The sequence below is a fragment of the Bactrocera neohumeralis genome, chromosome 6 (genome assembly GCF_024586455.1).
Source record: "Bactrocera neohumeralis isolate Rockhampton chromosome 6, APGP_CSIRO_Bneo_wtdbg2-racon-allhic-juicebox.fasta_v2, whole genome shotgun sequence".
Classification (NCBI taxonomy): domain Eukaryota; kingdom Metazoa; phylum Arthropoda; class Insecta; order Diptera; family Tephritidae; genus Bactrocera; species Bactrocera neohumeralis.
In genome coordinates, this window is record NC_065923.1 from 67,590,539 (window position 1) to 67,606,739 (window position 16,201).

General features: G+C 36.8%; 1 protein-coding gene across 2 annotated transcripts in view; it reads left to right on the forward strand.

Annotated features, from left to right (window-relative positions):
* LOC126763607 (protein TANC2) overlaps positions 1 to 16,201 on the forward strand; it is a 151,453-nt gene that overhangs the window by 82,027 nt on the left and 53,225 nt on the right. For both annotated transcript variants that reach the window (XM_050481261.1, XM_050481262.1), the window contains exon 3: positions 7,479 to 7,667. In XM_050481261.1, the coding sequence (XP_050337218.1) occupies positions 7,479 to 7,667 (189 nt within the window). The remainder of the gene's footprint in view (positions 1 to 7,478; positions 7,668 to 16,201) is intronic.

Here is a 16,201-nt window from a genome sequence, read left to right on the forward strand (position 1 = left end):
TTGCGGTTTTTCGCAAACAGAAATCATTAAAGCGCAGGACATGCAACAGACACACACATTTGTTGTTGTTGTTGTTCTCCAGCATTTGTTCTGTGCAAATTTAGCTGAAAATTACGCAAAGCGGCTTAAGAACTCATTGCAACACGCTTGTACGCCAACACAATGTGGCTTTTGTTGCATGCCTGGCATTTTGTCATAATTGAATTGAGCAGTTGAGCTGCATGCAACAACAGCAACAAACACAGTGAAAGTAGTCGTTTGCGGGAATTGAGAAATTTCTGTTTTGCATTCTGCATATTATTTTCTCAGCGGTCAAAAGACTGTAAATTGTCCGAAGGCATGCAGGCGGGCGCTTTGAGCGCTTGCTCGCGGCGTTTCAGCGCGCAACATACTCGTACATGTTGTGTAAGAACAAAATTCATACATATGTATATCGGCTTATTATTCTTCGCACAAAGAAATCTCATCAACTGCGCTCGTCCGTTGCGGTTTTAACATATTCTACGCAGACGCCAACGCTGTGACCGCAGTGTGGCACGCATCTTGGTGCAGCCAAGCGCCGTTCGGCTGACCGTTCGCACAAAATTCGCTTCCGCATTTCAAGCAAATCATTCGAATTTGAATTTTTCATTGTTTCTTGTTGGGAAAGTATTTTTTAATGGCATTAAGGGAGTTTAGAAGATATTGGAGGCTGTGAGGATGGCAACGATATGTTTATTTTTACGTAGGAAGTTGTTATCACTCGGCGATTCGTGTATGCAAATGAGCCTTAGACATCAATACTTCTATCAAAAACTGTTTTCATAATCGAACTTATCTACTGGAGCTTTCATTTTAATTAAAGCTTTTTCCTTTCTCACAAAAGCTTCTATATCAAGCTTTCACTATAAAATATCCATCCTTGTCAAAGAGCCTAAAACATCAATAATTCTATTTCTCCATCAATAAGTGATTTCCAACTGGAATTTATCAACTGAAGCTTTCATCTTCACTAAAACTTTATGCCTTCACACAAAACCTTCTTAATCAAGCTTTCACTATAAAATATCCATCCCTGTCAAAGAGCCTAAAACATCAATAATTCTATTTTTCCATCAATAAATGATTTGCAACTGCAATTTATCAAGTGGAGCTTTCATTTTCACTAAAACTTTTTGCCTTCACACAAAAACTTCTATATCAAGCTTTTCTGTAAAATATTCATCCGAAGAGCCTAAAACATCAATAATTCAATTTTTCTCTCAAAAACTGATTTCCAACTGGAATTTATCAACTGGAGCTTTCGTTTTCACTAAAATATTTTCCTTTCTCACAAAAGCTTCTATATCAAGCTTTCAGTATAAAGGTTATATTATTTTGGATTTACTTCAATTTTCTGCAAAATACTTTTCCTGTTCTATAATAACAGTGAAAAAGTCTAATAGATATAAATTGAGGCTATGGATGCTCAGTTAGTATTGTATCAGAACTTTCATGTTGTCTGGCATGTTACCTCATTTTGTTGAAAGGCGATGAATAAAACTTACTTTGGTCTACAAAAAAAAATTTACCAATTAAGTAAGACACCCAGTTATATAGTAACTTTTGATGAAGACAGAGCCTTTCGATGTTCAAATAATGATTTAGTTATAAGTGTAAATCTTTTGAAGACAAATATTTGTTATAAACCATGAGCGAGGTTTGAATGCTTTCAAATGTTTGTAAAGCTTCCGTGCAAATTCCAATTTTCTCTTACAAAATTTACTTTCATTGGATTCATTAAATTAATGAATAATTAAACTGGTTCGCGTTTTATTCTTTAACCTGTCTCTTCGAACTTTTGCTTTGCTTAGCTAACCAATTGAATCAATGAAGCTTCTTATCTCAAATGTTTTAATAGGATCAAAATTGTCAACTCACTCACAGTGTTTGTTAAGAAAATTTCATAATTAAATTTGCGATGACCAACAATTGCCATCATTAAATTCTGAAACTCAAAAGCTCGATACATTTTCTAATGAAAAACTTTGTTTTTTGGCAAATTGGATTCAGTTATTGGCTGACATACTCTGAATTAATATGCCACCTTTTTTTCTTTTTCATTTCAACGTCAAAAAATGGGAGCTTTCCCTTGAGCTTTCACGTGCAATTAAGCTTTAACTTTTTTTATTTAGAGAAATTTCTTATTATGCCAGTTATTGACTTTTTTTTGCAAATTAGATTCAGTTCTTGACTGGCATACTCTGAATTAATAAACCGCCTTTTTTACTTTTTCATTTCTAGATAAAAAAACGCGAGCTTTCACTTGAGCTTTCACGTGAAATTAAGCTTCAACTTTTTTTATTTAGAGAACTTTCTCACATACATTCTTTTTTAATATTTTATTTCGGCATCGAAAAATGCGAGCTTTCACTTCAGCTTTCCCGTTCAATTACCTAAGCTTTAACTTTTTGTTATTTAAAGAACTTAATTACATACTACGAAATTTATTGCTTACTACAGGTGTGATTAGTTCAAAAATATGGTGCTTTTAAATAGTTTTCTCTTCATTTTTAAGATTTAAGCTTTCACCATAAAACGAAATTAAACATATTAATTATTCCTGTAAAAGAAAACTGAAGCTAGATAGGAAAATTTAATATGCCTGCAGTACAAAAAGTTTCAAAAAATTTGGAGTACTAGGATAAAAATTTTAATGTTTTAAAAAGCTCAACACTCTCATCTCGAATTTCGAAAAATGTCTAATGTTAGAAAAAATTATATAACAAGGGCTCAACACCCTCATATTTCAATTTTTAAAAAATTTCGATTACTACAAAAAGCTTTTACGAAAGCTCATCACTCCCATCTCTAAATTTCGAAAAATTTCTAATGTTAGAAAAAATTATATAACAAAGGCTCAACACCCTCATATTTAAATTTAAAAAAAAATTCGTTTACTACAAAAAGCTTTTACGAAAGCTCATCACTCTCATCTCTAAATTCCAAAAATTTCTAGTGTTAGATAAACTACTATTAATATACAAAGGCTCAACATCCTCATCTCTAAATTTTCATAAATTCCTAGTACTCGAAAAAAAGCTTCACCAAAAGCTCAACACCTCCCTCTCTAAATTTTATTGTCAAATAAAATGTGGAATCAAAATTGACAGATGTTGAAGTTTTTATGCGCAATTCTTTCAAAAAGCAAAAATCGCGCCCTAAACGTTGCATAATACTGCCATTTACATAAATGCCCACCAACAGCAGTGGGTGGGAAACCTTAACCTTCCAGCATAATTCAGCGCATTCGCAATAAAACCCGCATAAATGACATTTACAGACCATAAGCGACACTCGCAGACGCAGACGCAGTCACAGACAAAGCCTCAGACACAGCTGCCTGCTATTTGCCAAGCTGTTATCTACCCACGCAATTGCACTTGTGCCACCAACAACAACAATAGCAACAAAAGCACGCGAAATACAATGAAACAGCAATTGCCTGGAAGGCTTTGAAGGCTTTTAAAAAACATTACAATCAGCAAATCGACTTGGCAATGTTCTGCCCTGTGGTGGCGTGTCTGCGACGGTGCACAAATCAGCGGATGCAAACGTTGCGCACACGCGCTGATATTTTAAAACGCCAAAAAAATGCTGCAAAAATTACAGCAAGCAAAAAAAAAATGAAAAAAAGAAAAAAATTGAAAAATTGCTTTTTTGCAAAAAAAATATTTTCGAGTGGGTTGTTTGGTGGTTGCGTTGCGCTTTGGTACGCGTCCGGTTGCGACGCTGCGCATGGCATATGGCACGCATGCGCTGCAACACAGCGACTAAAGCAGTTTTCTGAATGAACTTTGTTGCTGCGCTGCGTTAGCTGAAAATCGTGCGAGTGTGGGTTTCATTCATGCAAAGCCACTCGAGAAAAATTCACAAAATATAAAAAAAATATATTTAACACCAATAATGCAATGCGTTTTGTAACCGCACTTATGTATATACATATGTATATACATACATATATATATATATATTTCTGAAATGCATTTCCAAATTATATTTCCTGTGCTACGCGCATTCAAATTTGCAAAACCAAAGAAAAAACGGCTTGGGGTTACCAGGTTGTGGGTATGCTTGTACTCTTACAAATATAAGTGACTGCTTTGCTAAGGCTCCTGTGATAGTTGGTTTCATATATACATATGTACATGCACTAATACATACTTACAAGTATATCGCTTGCATAAATATTTTTTAGTGCCTCTTTTTATTCCTTGAAGAATTGTGTGGGCCGCAGAACATGCGCTTCGCCAACCGGTTGTCTATGTGCGCAAAAAGAAAAATTGCAAAATAAATAAAAATAAACACAAAACAGCATAACAACAACAATAAAAATTAAATTAAACCAGCAAAATTGCACAAAAAATTGCGCGAAGTCAAAAAGTCTGGCTGCAAAAGTCGCCGGTGTTTAATTTTATATATTGCTTTTGTTTTTTTTTTGTTTTTGCATGCTGAATTGCATTTCTTGCGCAGTCTTCGAGTGCAGCGTTGTTAGGCAACCCACTTAAAATGCACATATTTACCAATATTTTTATTTTATTCGAGTTTTTTTTTCAAATCAGTTGGCTTTTTATACATTTTGCTCCATGGCCTGAGCATTTGTGGATATTTGTGACTTTTTCAACTTCTTAGGAAGTTTGAATTTGCATTTAAATGCGTGACTTTTGGGCGGAAAAAAGTAGTACTAGATATTTGAATAAGTCCATTTCCGCTCGTGAAAAGTCACACAGTTGGCTAAGGAAGTGGCACAGTGGCGCAGATATTAATAAGAGCGAAGAATTTTTTTTAAAGAGAACCAAAATTTAAGCTTATTCAATATCCTATCAAGGCTAAAAGAAAGTACAAGGTCTGTCGCAAAAGAAACAGAACTTTTTAAATATAACTGTTTCTGGTGGCGCCACCTATTGGTGGGTATATGAAATAAAAAGTTTGATCTCTTGTTGACATTTCGTAAAAATTTTAGGACAATTGGATAACTACAATGTTATCGATCAAAAAGTAACAGCAGCTTTTGGTCATCGGTCGTAAAATGCAAAGAGCAAATATTAAATTTTGTTTTAAACTTGGGAAAACGTTTACTGAAACATTTCAAATGATGAAAAAAGTTTATGGTGATCAGTGCCTATCCCGTAGTAAAGTGCATGAGTGGTTTAAGCGATTCCAAGAAGGTCGTGAGGACCACTGTGACGATCAGAAGTCGGTCGTCTTCAGAAGTCAAAAATAAAGACAATGCTGATTTGTTTTTACGATTGCGAGGGTATTGTACACCGAGAGTTCGTCCCACCTGGCCAAACGATTAATGCTGTGTTTTACCTTGGTGTTATGAAGCGTCTTTTGTCACGCATTCGTCGTGCTCGACCACAATACCGTGAGGCAGGGTCCTGGCGCCTGTTGCAGGATAATGCGCCGTGTCATCGGTCGACGCTTGTCACTGATTTTTAGACAAAAAACTCCATATTAACCATTAATCACTCACCCTACTCACCTGATCTGGCACCCTGTGATTTTTACCTATTTGGAAAACTTCATTTGCCCATGAAAGACACTGGTTTCAGGACATTTTAGCTATCCAAAAGGCGACGACCGATATTCTCAAGAGCATTCCGAAAAATGACCTTAAACACTCATTTGAAATGCTAATTGACCGGACTAATCGCTGTATCGAAGCACAAGGAACCTACTTTGAATAAAAAAATATAACTTTTGAAAAATATTAATTTTTTGTTGTTTTTTTAACAGTCCTGTTTCTTTTGCGACAGACCTTGTATTATTTACTTCCTAACCGAGGAGATTCAAAAACATTTACGATTATGTTAGGCTAGTCAGGTGAGCTCATGAGCCACGCAGAGACTAGTTTTGGTTCTTAGCGTTGGCAGACGGAGTGCCATTATGTGGTTCATGAGAAGTAGTCAACCTTCAGGATTTCAGGCTCTGCGGCTTGACTATAGATACCTCTTTTAGTGTCTGATACCATAGTACTACCGAATATTTGAAGTGTTACCTTGCTAATGCGGAACAAATGCACAAGAAAAGCTCTATTGTTTCCCAGTTGCTTTGCTCTTAGCATTTGGTGAAGTTGATAAGAAGTAGTCATCCTTCAGGATACCACCAACGTTTGATGTGAATTTCAATAGATTCTTCGGCCTGACTATCGATATCTCCTCCATTGTCTTATACTATGGGATAACCGAATATTTTAGCGTTGCCTTGCTATTGCGGGACAAGTCCACAAGAAAAGCTCCATTGTTTCCCTGATGCCTTGCTCGTAACATTTACTGAAGCCCATTCTGCGGGCATGTGGCGCCACAGACTGTGATCAATGAATGTTCCAATCATGTTCTTACAGTCTCTTCTTTCAAGAGTGAGCAGGAACTTTGTGTCTTTTTTTTTTGTTTTTTGCATCCCTAGAATTTTAACCTTCCTTGCCATCGTGGTAAAGACAATGCATGGATTTACCAATGTCGGTCGTTCGTTATCATCATTCTTTCTTGACAATATCTATCGCTATCTCATTGCCAACGATGCCTTTGTAACATTGCCATCCATTAGAAGTAAAGTCGCTTGTTCCTAGCGACACTTTCAAGTGCTGCCCGGTTTCCCCAACATACTACTGGCCGATATGCGAAACGGGGTTACTGCCTTGACTGCTGTTCACGAAGCTGCTAACTCTGTAGTTGCCTGCTAATGCATTAAAGACTAGCTTTGCGTCTTTCCTAAGAACAAAAAGCTGTGCTCGAAATATACTGCAGAGCTCCGGCAGCTTAAAGTCATGTCTTATGCCTAACTCTGAACAACAATCGTTGTGATTTACGTGAGTACCTGCCGTCGACGGCCTAACCTCACGGTGCTTAAAAGCACATAGATCATAATAATGTGTTGATCAGCGTCCCAAATAATACATGCTTTTTGCAATTATTTTTTTGGTTCCAATTGTTCAGGTGGAAGGAAAACCTCTTCCACCTTGGTCGAGTTAGATACAGATTCTCTGCTGTGCTGTGGATCCGACACCCGGCTGCAGTGCAACTCCACACCGAATTGAATTTTCAAATCTACCTGCCCTTAAGTTTAAACCACAGCTTACCGCGAATCCCACCAAAGGGCCAAACCCAATAAGCAGATTGGAGCTGTGGAACAACAAATGTCTTTTCAGTAAAAGGAAGCTCATTCAAAGTCTATATCAGCTGAAGCTGAGTATTATAGCACTATTTCTGACAAGACTCTGCTGATATTTCGAGGCAAGACATAGCGCATATTGGATTTTAGTCGATTCTGTGTTCTTTAAAAGAGATATTATTTACCCTTTTGGTCTATTTTTTCATCTCTTCACTTCTTTCATGCTCACCTTCGTCTCCACCTTAGAACTTTAGAGTTAACTGCAAAAACTGTTATTAAGTATAATATTTAAAACCTTTAATTAAAAAAACATATTTTAATTAACTGCTTTCTTCGTCTACTTACAGATCTCCAATCGATTCGTCGTTTATTGGAGCACGACAGCAGCGGTACGATATGCCCCAGTTGTCGCATCTCTTTCGACAAGGGCAAACGCCGGAAATTGATCGATACCTGTGGTCATGAGCGTTGCTATTCGTGTATGTTTCGTAACGATCAGTGTCCGATGTGTATGAACAGTAATAGTTCATTGAAGGGTGAGTATAATAAACGAAAATATTTATTTATTAAGCTTTCGTTTGAAAAAAAGAAGAAGATGGATTAGAGATAGAAAAAGAATAGAATGTGCTTAATAACACTGAACAACAAAATTAGAATTTTTCGAAAATAATAATGGTTCGACTAACATCTCTGATAAAGTAGTTCAAAGTAAGCCACGCGCTTATTAGAGTTCTGATCTCTCCTAAGTACAATTTATACCGTATTGTTGCTAAATATTTCTATAAAACTATAGATACATTCTAATCGTAGAGAGGACCAAAAAAAACTGTTCTGTTTTATACGAAATTTTCTCTTAATTACTACTTTCTTCTTTTATTGTTCCTTCAACCTTCACCTCCAATTACACTTCGGCACACTTTATACTCGTCTTCCGCAAACCATTCGAATTTTGTTTCATCTTAACTGTCGTTTAGTTTTCTTTACTCTTGTCATTTCGTTTATTTGTTGTTTTCTATGCCATAAAGATTAACTTAACTCTAGATTTACAACCACTTTTTGTAAAAGTAGGTGTATACGGTTTTATTGCTGACGGAAATCATTTGCCACCACCAACAAATCTTAAATCAGTTGCAACAGCCATTAAATGTCAACAACACCTTTCTCTTGCGCGGCTATAAAAATCTTCCAAGCTTTGACTAAGCATTAGCTGAAGCTATGGCGCATAGATGTTAGTTTAGAGCAAGTGTAATCATAATATTGCGACTAGGGTTTGGTTTTTATTTGTATGTTTTCTTTTCAAACAAATTTATTGCTCGCTCTCTAATTTTCTTTTCATTTGAAAGGAAAACTGAGGGTCATAAATATTTTTTGTAATAATTAGTTATTGTTTTCGTTCCGAAACAAATTCGAATAGTACAAACTATTGCCTTATCAAGCTTGAGAGTTGGAATCAATTGTAGAATATCCTCGTAAAACAAGCCTTCAATGAACTACTTGAAATGTGGCAACATAGCACAAATGAGTATTTTCAGAACGTTCCTCTGCCTAATAAAAATATTGAGATATGGTTTCTGCAATGCTCCGAATAGTACAAACTATTGCCTAATCAAGGCTGAAATTTGGATAGTATTCAGAATTAATTGTTGAGTATCCTCGTACAACACTCCTTCAATGAATCACTTGAAATGTGACAACATAGCATAAGGAAGAACTTTCAGATCGTTAATTTGCCTAATAAAAATATCGAGATATTGGTTTCCTCAGTACTTTTAGTTTCGCAAGAACTTTCGTAGGTCTAATTTCATAGAGAAAATTCCAGATGTGTGTCTATGAGTGCGCCTTAATACATATACAGCTGTCATTTCCCCTTCGTATTTAATCAGCAAAAACCAGTGCTACTTGCATATGAAACTTCATTTTATTTTAAGCTTTGGGTGGTGGCTTAAAATTGTATTTTAAGAATTCCACTTTTTTAAGATTAACGCAGTTTCAAGCTCCAGAGGTCAGACGAAAGCAGTCATCTCCTTAATATCTATTACTGAAAATAATTAGGTATATGATATTTATGAAGATTATACCTTATTATATGCCTATTACCATTAGGCACAGTATAGCGAGACACTCTTTATTGGAGTCCAGCTTTTGTGGTGTACGGAAAAGTAAAAAAAAACTGTTTTGATAGTTACCGTGACTGTGAAGTTCACTTTTTCGTCCCAATTGTGCGCCGAAAATCATGCGGTTAATCGTTTTTCTCCTCTTCAAACCGTTGGAAGTGCTATTTTCCATATATAGTGGTTGTATTCGTCTCTCTTCCTTCATTCTCTCCTCTGTTTATTCATAAATCCGCTCGGAATTCAGAAAATCTAGGCGAGTATCTCAACCTAATCTAATTGGTATTTTGTAAAGAACGGATTTATATTGTTCAACGTAATCTAACCAATCGCCACTTGTTTCTTAATTAATCACGACATTCTGGCTTAAGAAAATCTCATTAGAACACCCATTACAATTATCATAGCTTTGCCCGCACCCACAAAATCAAATCTATTGTGCAATAAGCTGAAGTTTATAGCAATTTGTATTCTAATAAACTAATAACAAGCGTAATAATTATTGCGCTGGATTATGCAATTCAATAAATATACGAGGGTTGTATGATAAGTCGGACATTTTTTTTGGTATCAAATGTATGTATATAATTTTTCAGGGTTCTTTAAATATTGTGTATGGTTATTAGGCACATAAACTAAACAACGTCTCTATATTCAGACTGAATTGTGCTTTGGAAGCACTTTAGAACAACTAAGTCCACTGGTTTGAGTGTACTTTACACTTCTAGGGTCTTGAGAATGATCTGATGACTTTTCGGTTTCAAATCCATATAAAAATAAGTCAATGACTTTTTTCCAAACCAACCTATACATAAAGTACATATAAAATATTGAGCCGTCTATAGGTTGAGCGATATCACGACCTTTTATTCTCGCTTCCACTGTTGAGTTACTAACTATGTATGGATTTAGTACGCCAATTATTAGCAGTATGGATTTTAGACACTTTCTAAGTTAATGTTTATTGGTTCGGCTACCAAAAATGATCCACAATGGAGTTTAGTATGACAATATGAAAAGTATTGGTACATAGATAGTCAAGCCTTCATGCCCAGGATTTATTTTTATAGACGAAAAATGAGGTTTCTTCCAGAAATATCCAAATTTATGTTGCAACCCCGCTTTAATTGTTGCCAAATACACTAATTCATATAGTTCACGTCAAAAATGACATAAGCGTGAAGTAGACTACTGTCAAATCAGACTTAACAGCAGCAGTGTTGCATTTAAAACTAACCTGCGGGGATTTTTAATGCCACTCTCTTAACAAACTGCGCTCGTAGCTTGCTCTTAAGGCGCATTACGCTTATTAAGCTCAAAAAATTACTACAAACTAACACTAAAAACAACAAACAGTTTACCTACCAATCAGCGCCATGGTTCATTACAATAGTCAGTGATTAGTAGAGTAGAATTCGTGAACGTTTAGTGTCATTAAAGAGCGATTTATGCTGCGGTTTTGCACAACTTGTTAAAAGCTGAGGGCACAACAAAAAATCAAGGTAAAAAATATAAATTGTCGGTTGCTATTTTTTATAGTTATTAATACCCTGAACAGGTTATACTAAGTTTACCATGAAGTTTGTAACATGCAGAAGAAAACGTCGGAGACCCTGTAAAGTGTATATATAAATGTTCAACGTGACGAGCTGAGTCAATTTAGTTGCATATACGCGAATTAGTCCCTCAGTTTTTGAGATATTGGACAACGAACCGACCGACCTAACTCAAGTCGTTATATAAAAATCATGAAATTTCACACAAATTAATATCTAAATCAGCGTTAAAATCTCCGAACATATTATTGAGATCGGACCACTGTGGCATACGACTATGAGCAACAAATAGTAAGACTTTGTTCATAATTTTAGAGTTATTAATTTATTCTTCAAAACCCATGTCTTCACCCTCAATGTAATCATACTTGGCCCCAATGCACTTGTGTCAACCTCTTCTCCAATCCTCGAAACAGTTGTTAAAGTCAATTGCCGGACTAGCCTTCGAAGCACCTAGTGATTTACGTTCAGTGTATTCAATTGACCCAAAACGGTTTTCCCGGAGCGGTCGTTTGAGTTCGCTGAATAGCCAAAAGTAACGCGAAAATAAATCAGGCGAATACGTTGGTTGCAACACGATATTGTTGAAAATTTAGCGTTAAACTCACGAGGAATCAATGCAGTATGCGACGGTGCACTATCGTGGTGCAAAAACCAAGAGTTGTCGACCCATATTTCCAGCTCTTTTTTACGAAGTAGCTTCGCGCAAACGACGCACAACACTCAAAAAGTATACCTTGTTGCCAGTTTGGTCAGTCGGAAAGAATTCGGAGTGCACCACACCTCGATAATCGGAGAAAACTGTCACCATAACCTTGGTTTTTGACCTGGTTTGACGTGGTTTTTTCAGCTTCGGCTCACCTTTGCCACGATATCCGGCCGATTGATCCTCTGTTTTCGGCTCGTAAGCATAGATCCAACACTCATCACTCGTTCATAAAACGTTTCATACCATCCTGGTAGTCGGAAAGCATTGTTTCGCGGACGTTAACTCGACACTCTTTTTCGAAAAAAATTAGTGGTTTTGGAATCAATTGTGCTTTCACTTTTCTTAGACCTAAATGATCTTTCAAAATCGGTTTCACTGATCCTTCCAATATACCAACAATGCCAGTAAGTTCTCTGACTATTAATCGTCGCTTCTCAAGCACCTATTCCTTTATTTTATTGGCGTGTTGATCATCAGTTGATGTTGATGGCCGTTCTGGACGTGGTTCGTGGTCAACGCCTTCTCGACCCTCTTTCAATAACTTGTACCAAACAAAAACACTTGCTCGCGACAAACAATTATCAACGGAGGCACTTTCCCCACAAGTTGAACGTTTCGGCAGCAGAAATCTGATTCTGCGCACAAAATTTATTGGAACTTCTTTTTTGAATAATTTCACTTATCGTAAAAATCGCCGAATAAATTTTATGTACTTCAGAATGATAAGCGTATATTATACTTTAATGATTATTTTGTTGTGACATTTGGCACAGATGTCACTGACAGTCACATCAACCTAAAAAATATATCCCGACGAATGGGTTATCGCACGAAATTTATATTAAAAAGTCTTACTATTTGTTGCCCACAGCTGCCTTACAAAACACCCTTCAAAATCTAGATAAAGATCTCTTTACTTATATCCCCGCATGCTATAAGAAAAGCAACTGTGAAGGGTATTATTGTGCTGTGAAGTCCAAGTTAACGCTTTTTTCTTTTTTATTATCAGTTTGTAGTTTTTGAATTGCTCTGAGGAAATCTAAAAGCTTGCAAATTGTAGAATTGTAAAATTATTTGTCTGCACGCCTGTAAACATTTACATATATGGCGGGAAGTCGTAGTGGCATTACCCCTACTTATATGCTGCGTGTATAAGTGGCCAACAAGCTGTTTAAAAAGAGGTTAAGCGCAGCACTTTAAACTCAGGGCGATCGCACTCAAGTCACTCCGTCACTTAGTCATTCACTCACGCCAACTTTGACTATAGACAGCTTCTGCAGTTGCAAATTCTACCTAACTGCTATAGTGGAGCGCGGTTAAAATAAACAAAAATCGGCGCAAAAAAGTGCGCAAAGTGGGTTTGTTGTGTGTGTGTGTGTGTGTAACTGACTGCCGATCGTTTGAATTGCAGATCGTTTGCACAATTGATCGTTTGGTTTGTTGCTCGCTGTTGGGCATTTACTTTTGCGCTTTTGCTTTTATTTCCACTTCATTTGCCATCTTGTCTATTGTCTATGTATTCGCGCAGTTGTGTGTCTGTGTGTGTGTCGGTGCTCACCCGCCGCCTGTAGTGCAAATTGTTGCAGCTGCGTGCTGTGTTGCGGCAATTTGAAATCGATCTCCTTCACTTTACGATCGTTTCACAGTTGCAGCAGCCCCACCAACAGCAACAACAATCATTCTTGAAGCAAAATTTTTCTTTTTTTTCGCTCTTTTATTTAAGTTTTTTTGTGCGCTTTATTTCTACCAAGAGGGAGTCAGCCATTAACTGATGTTAGGTAGATATTTTTTATTGTATTTGCATGTCGTAAATTTGCATAAACACGGCGCAATTTATCAGTTGGCATTGTTGCGTCTATTTTTCTTTCGATTTCTTTTTTTGTTATCTCACAGCGCATTTTTATTGCCATTCTTGTTGCCAGTTATTTGTTTAACATTTGCAAAACAATGTCTGCGGTTACATTTTTTTATTCTTAACTAGAAGTCAAGTCGCGGTTCGAGGCTTCGTTGCGAATGTTGGAGAAGGGTTAAGTTAATGGCATTATCTTCGAAAACGAAAGTGTATATGTACTTATATAGGTTTGAAAAAGTCTCTAACAACCAAACTTATATAAAATAATGTCTGTAGAACATCACAATGATGTAAGTATGGTTTCGTAAAGCCAAAAGACTACTTTCGGTGAAAATTCTAATATTTTATCAATAGGATAAGTTTTACTATTTGTTGCTCATCCTGCCAGATTTCCTCAGGTCAAGATTACTCGAAGAAAATGTATCGACAATAACAAAATCTAAAACACTACTCTTGGACTATTGGCTTCCATCACCCCTATGTAGGTATATGGCGATCAGAGAACTTTCCTCACTTGCGTGAACTTCTACACATGACTCCATCCTCCATGCAGGTATTGCACCGGACCTATTTAATCAGTCCTTAATTCTTGCTTTGTCATATTTTGTTCATATCTCCATCGATATCGAGCATTTGGTTATAGATTTCCTCAGAACAAGATAAGTAGGTATTTGTTCAATTACTCCCTACCTAAAGAAAATGATAATTTCCCAGATCACTCTGGCGGCCACATTAAACAAATGGAACTAGTCACTGAGTCAGAATTGTCATATTTTAACGCTTACATCTCTCTTCTCACAAAATATCTGTTGTTGTCTCCTAGCGAACACCTTCATAGAGAAGCCCGTATATTTCTGGTTAAGGAACATAGTGCATTTCTCAGCAATCCGTTTCTGCTGATATGTTTTCGTTTAAAACATACTTGCAGTCATCTGCTTTAAGCGGAATCGCTCTACAGGAATATCAAGAGAACTTTCCTACAATACGTCGAATAATTACAGCAATATACCGACGAAATTTGGGACACTACAACCATCACAAGAGTACTGAACGCAATTCGAGCAATTAGAACTATTAACAGTTTCATGTACTCCTTCTCTGTGTATTGTCCTTGGAGTCGAATCATCCGCCATCGCAAACCGTATGCTCGAGTTGCTGCATGAAACGTGACCCTCGCTTAAACTCGTTCAGACTACTGCTGCAGGTTATACTCCTAAATATCTAGAATATACTTAGATATACTAATGCATGCAAAGAGTCCCTGAGTTACACTGATCATCTCTTTGCATGTCCCACTCACTTATCAACTCTTTCGCTTTGGTACGACCGGCCAAAATGGCACATCAAGTGCTAATTGAGCCCGATAGGGCTGCACTCCTACCTACGACCGGCCCGGAGCAACCCATTTCCTGGAGCTAAATTATTTTGATAACAGTCGATTTTAAGCCTAAAGCTTAGTCGATAACAATTGATCTTAGAGTTGAGGTTTCCACTACAACAGCAACAAACGCTGATTACCATTTTAGGGATCGTGTAAAAAATCGCTCTAGTTGTGATCTTGAGTAACTAAGCTGAGCAGAAGAAGTCGCGGCCAGTATAATCATCGCTAACGTCCAAAAATAACTTCAGACGATGCCGAAACGAAAATGAGAACTTAGGCTGAGCCTCGAAATATTACCATCGAAATCGACTAAATAAATATTATGTGGCAGCTTTGATAGTAACAACCTATACGAGCTATACTTGTCATGATTGCCAATATAAAATAATAATAATCATGGATGAATATGTACCCTTAGCAATGTTGAAATGGTACAGCAGTGTATAGAACGACTGAATAGTCTTATCAGATCGTAACCAACTGCATATTTTTAGTGACAGGTCACAAATGTATAGCCCCACACCAAAAAGAAGCTGCTCCGGAAGGATAAAGCAGTGCGTAGGGAGAAGCATTGACAACAACTCATAGGTATGCGCCAATCCCTTGGATCCATGTTTCCAAATAGGGATCATATCGCCTCAATAGCACCTAGCAATGAGTTGGAATTTATTAATTTTTGGGGCTGGATAAGAAGCTGTGACTTAGGATAGGACACAATAGACCTTAGGTCGCAGTGCAATTCTCATTTACTTATCTAATCTAACCGAATCTAATGGTTCAAACTTATCGAAATAAACCATAGTCAGAACCTCCCTTCAGATGACGTTGATGGCGGCATCTAATTGCTTACAACGAAGTTCGGTTTGCAGCAACAACAATTCAGGATTGGGAAAATTAAGAAATTGTGAACGGATTAATAGAAAAAAAAAATATAAAAGAGACCGTATGCGAACTCTTAAGGATCAATTCGACATATTTATGTTTTATGGCATATTTGAATACTTTTCAGTAACTATGTACTACTTGACTGTCGGACAGCAACCGTTATTTAAAAAGAATTTTTAGCATGTTTTAAGATTTCACTGCCGATCACGAGCAACCGTGTACCAGTATGTCTACTAAACGGCAGCCAGCGAAAAGACTAGCACCAGTTGATCTTCAGAGCTTTCAGTAGGCATATGAGTCGAGTTTCCAAACCAAGCTTGTGGTGTAAACTCTGTTGTTCTGCATTAAATAAGTTAAGATAAGTTTAAGCCTTCGTCGAATGACTACACAATTTTTAGTTAGAAGCTTTTTGACTGTAGAAATATGTTTGGAGATTTATCATTGCTGCGAAAGGCCCAACTTCACAGCTCTCAGTAGAACGGACGGTCGAGCTTCTAAATCAGCTTGTGGTATGTTTAGACAAGTTTAAGCCTTTTTCGAACGACTAAGAGTTTTTTATTGTAAGTTTTTTTGTGA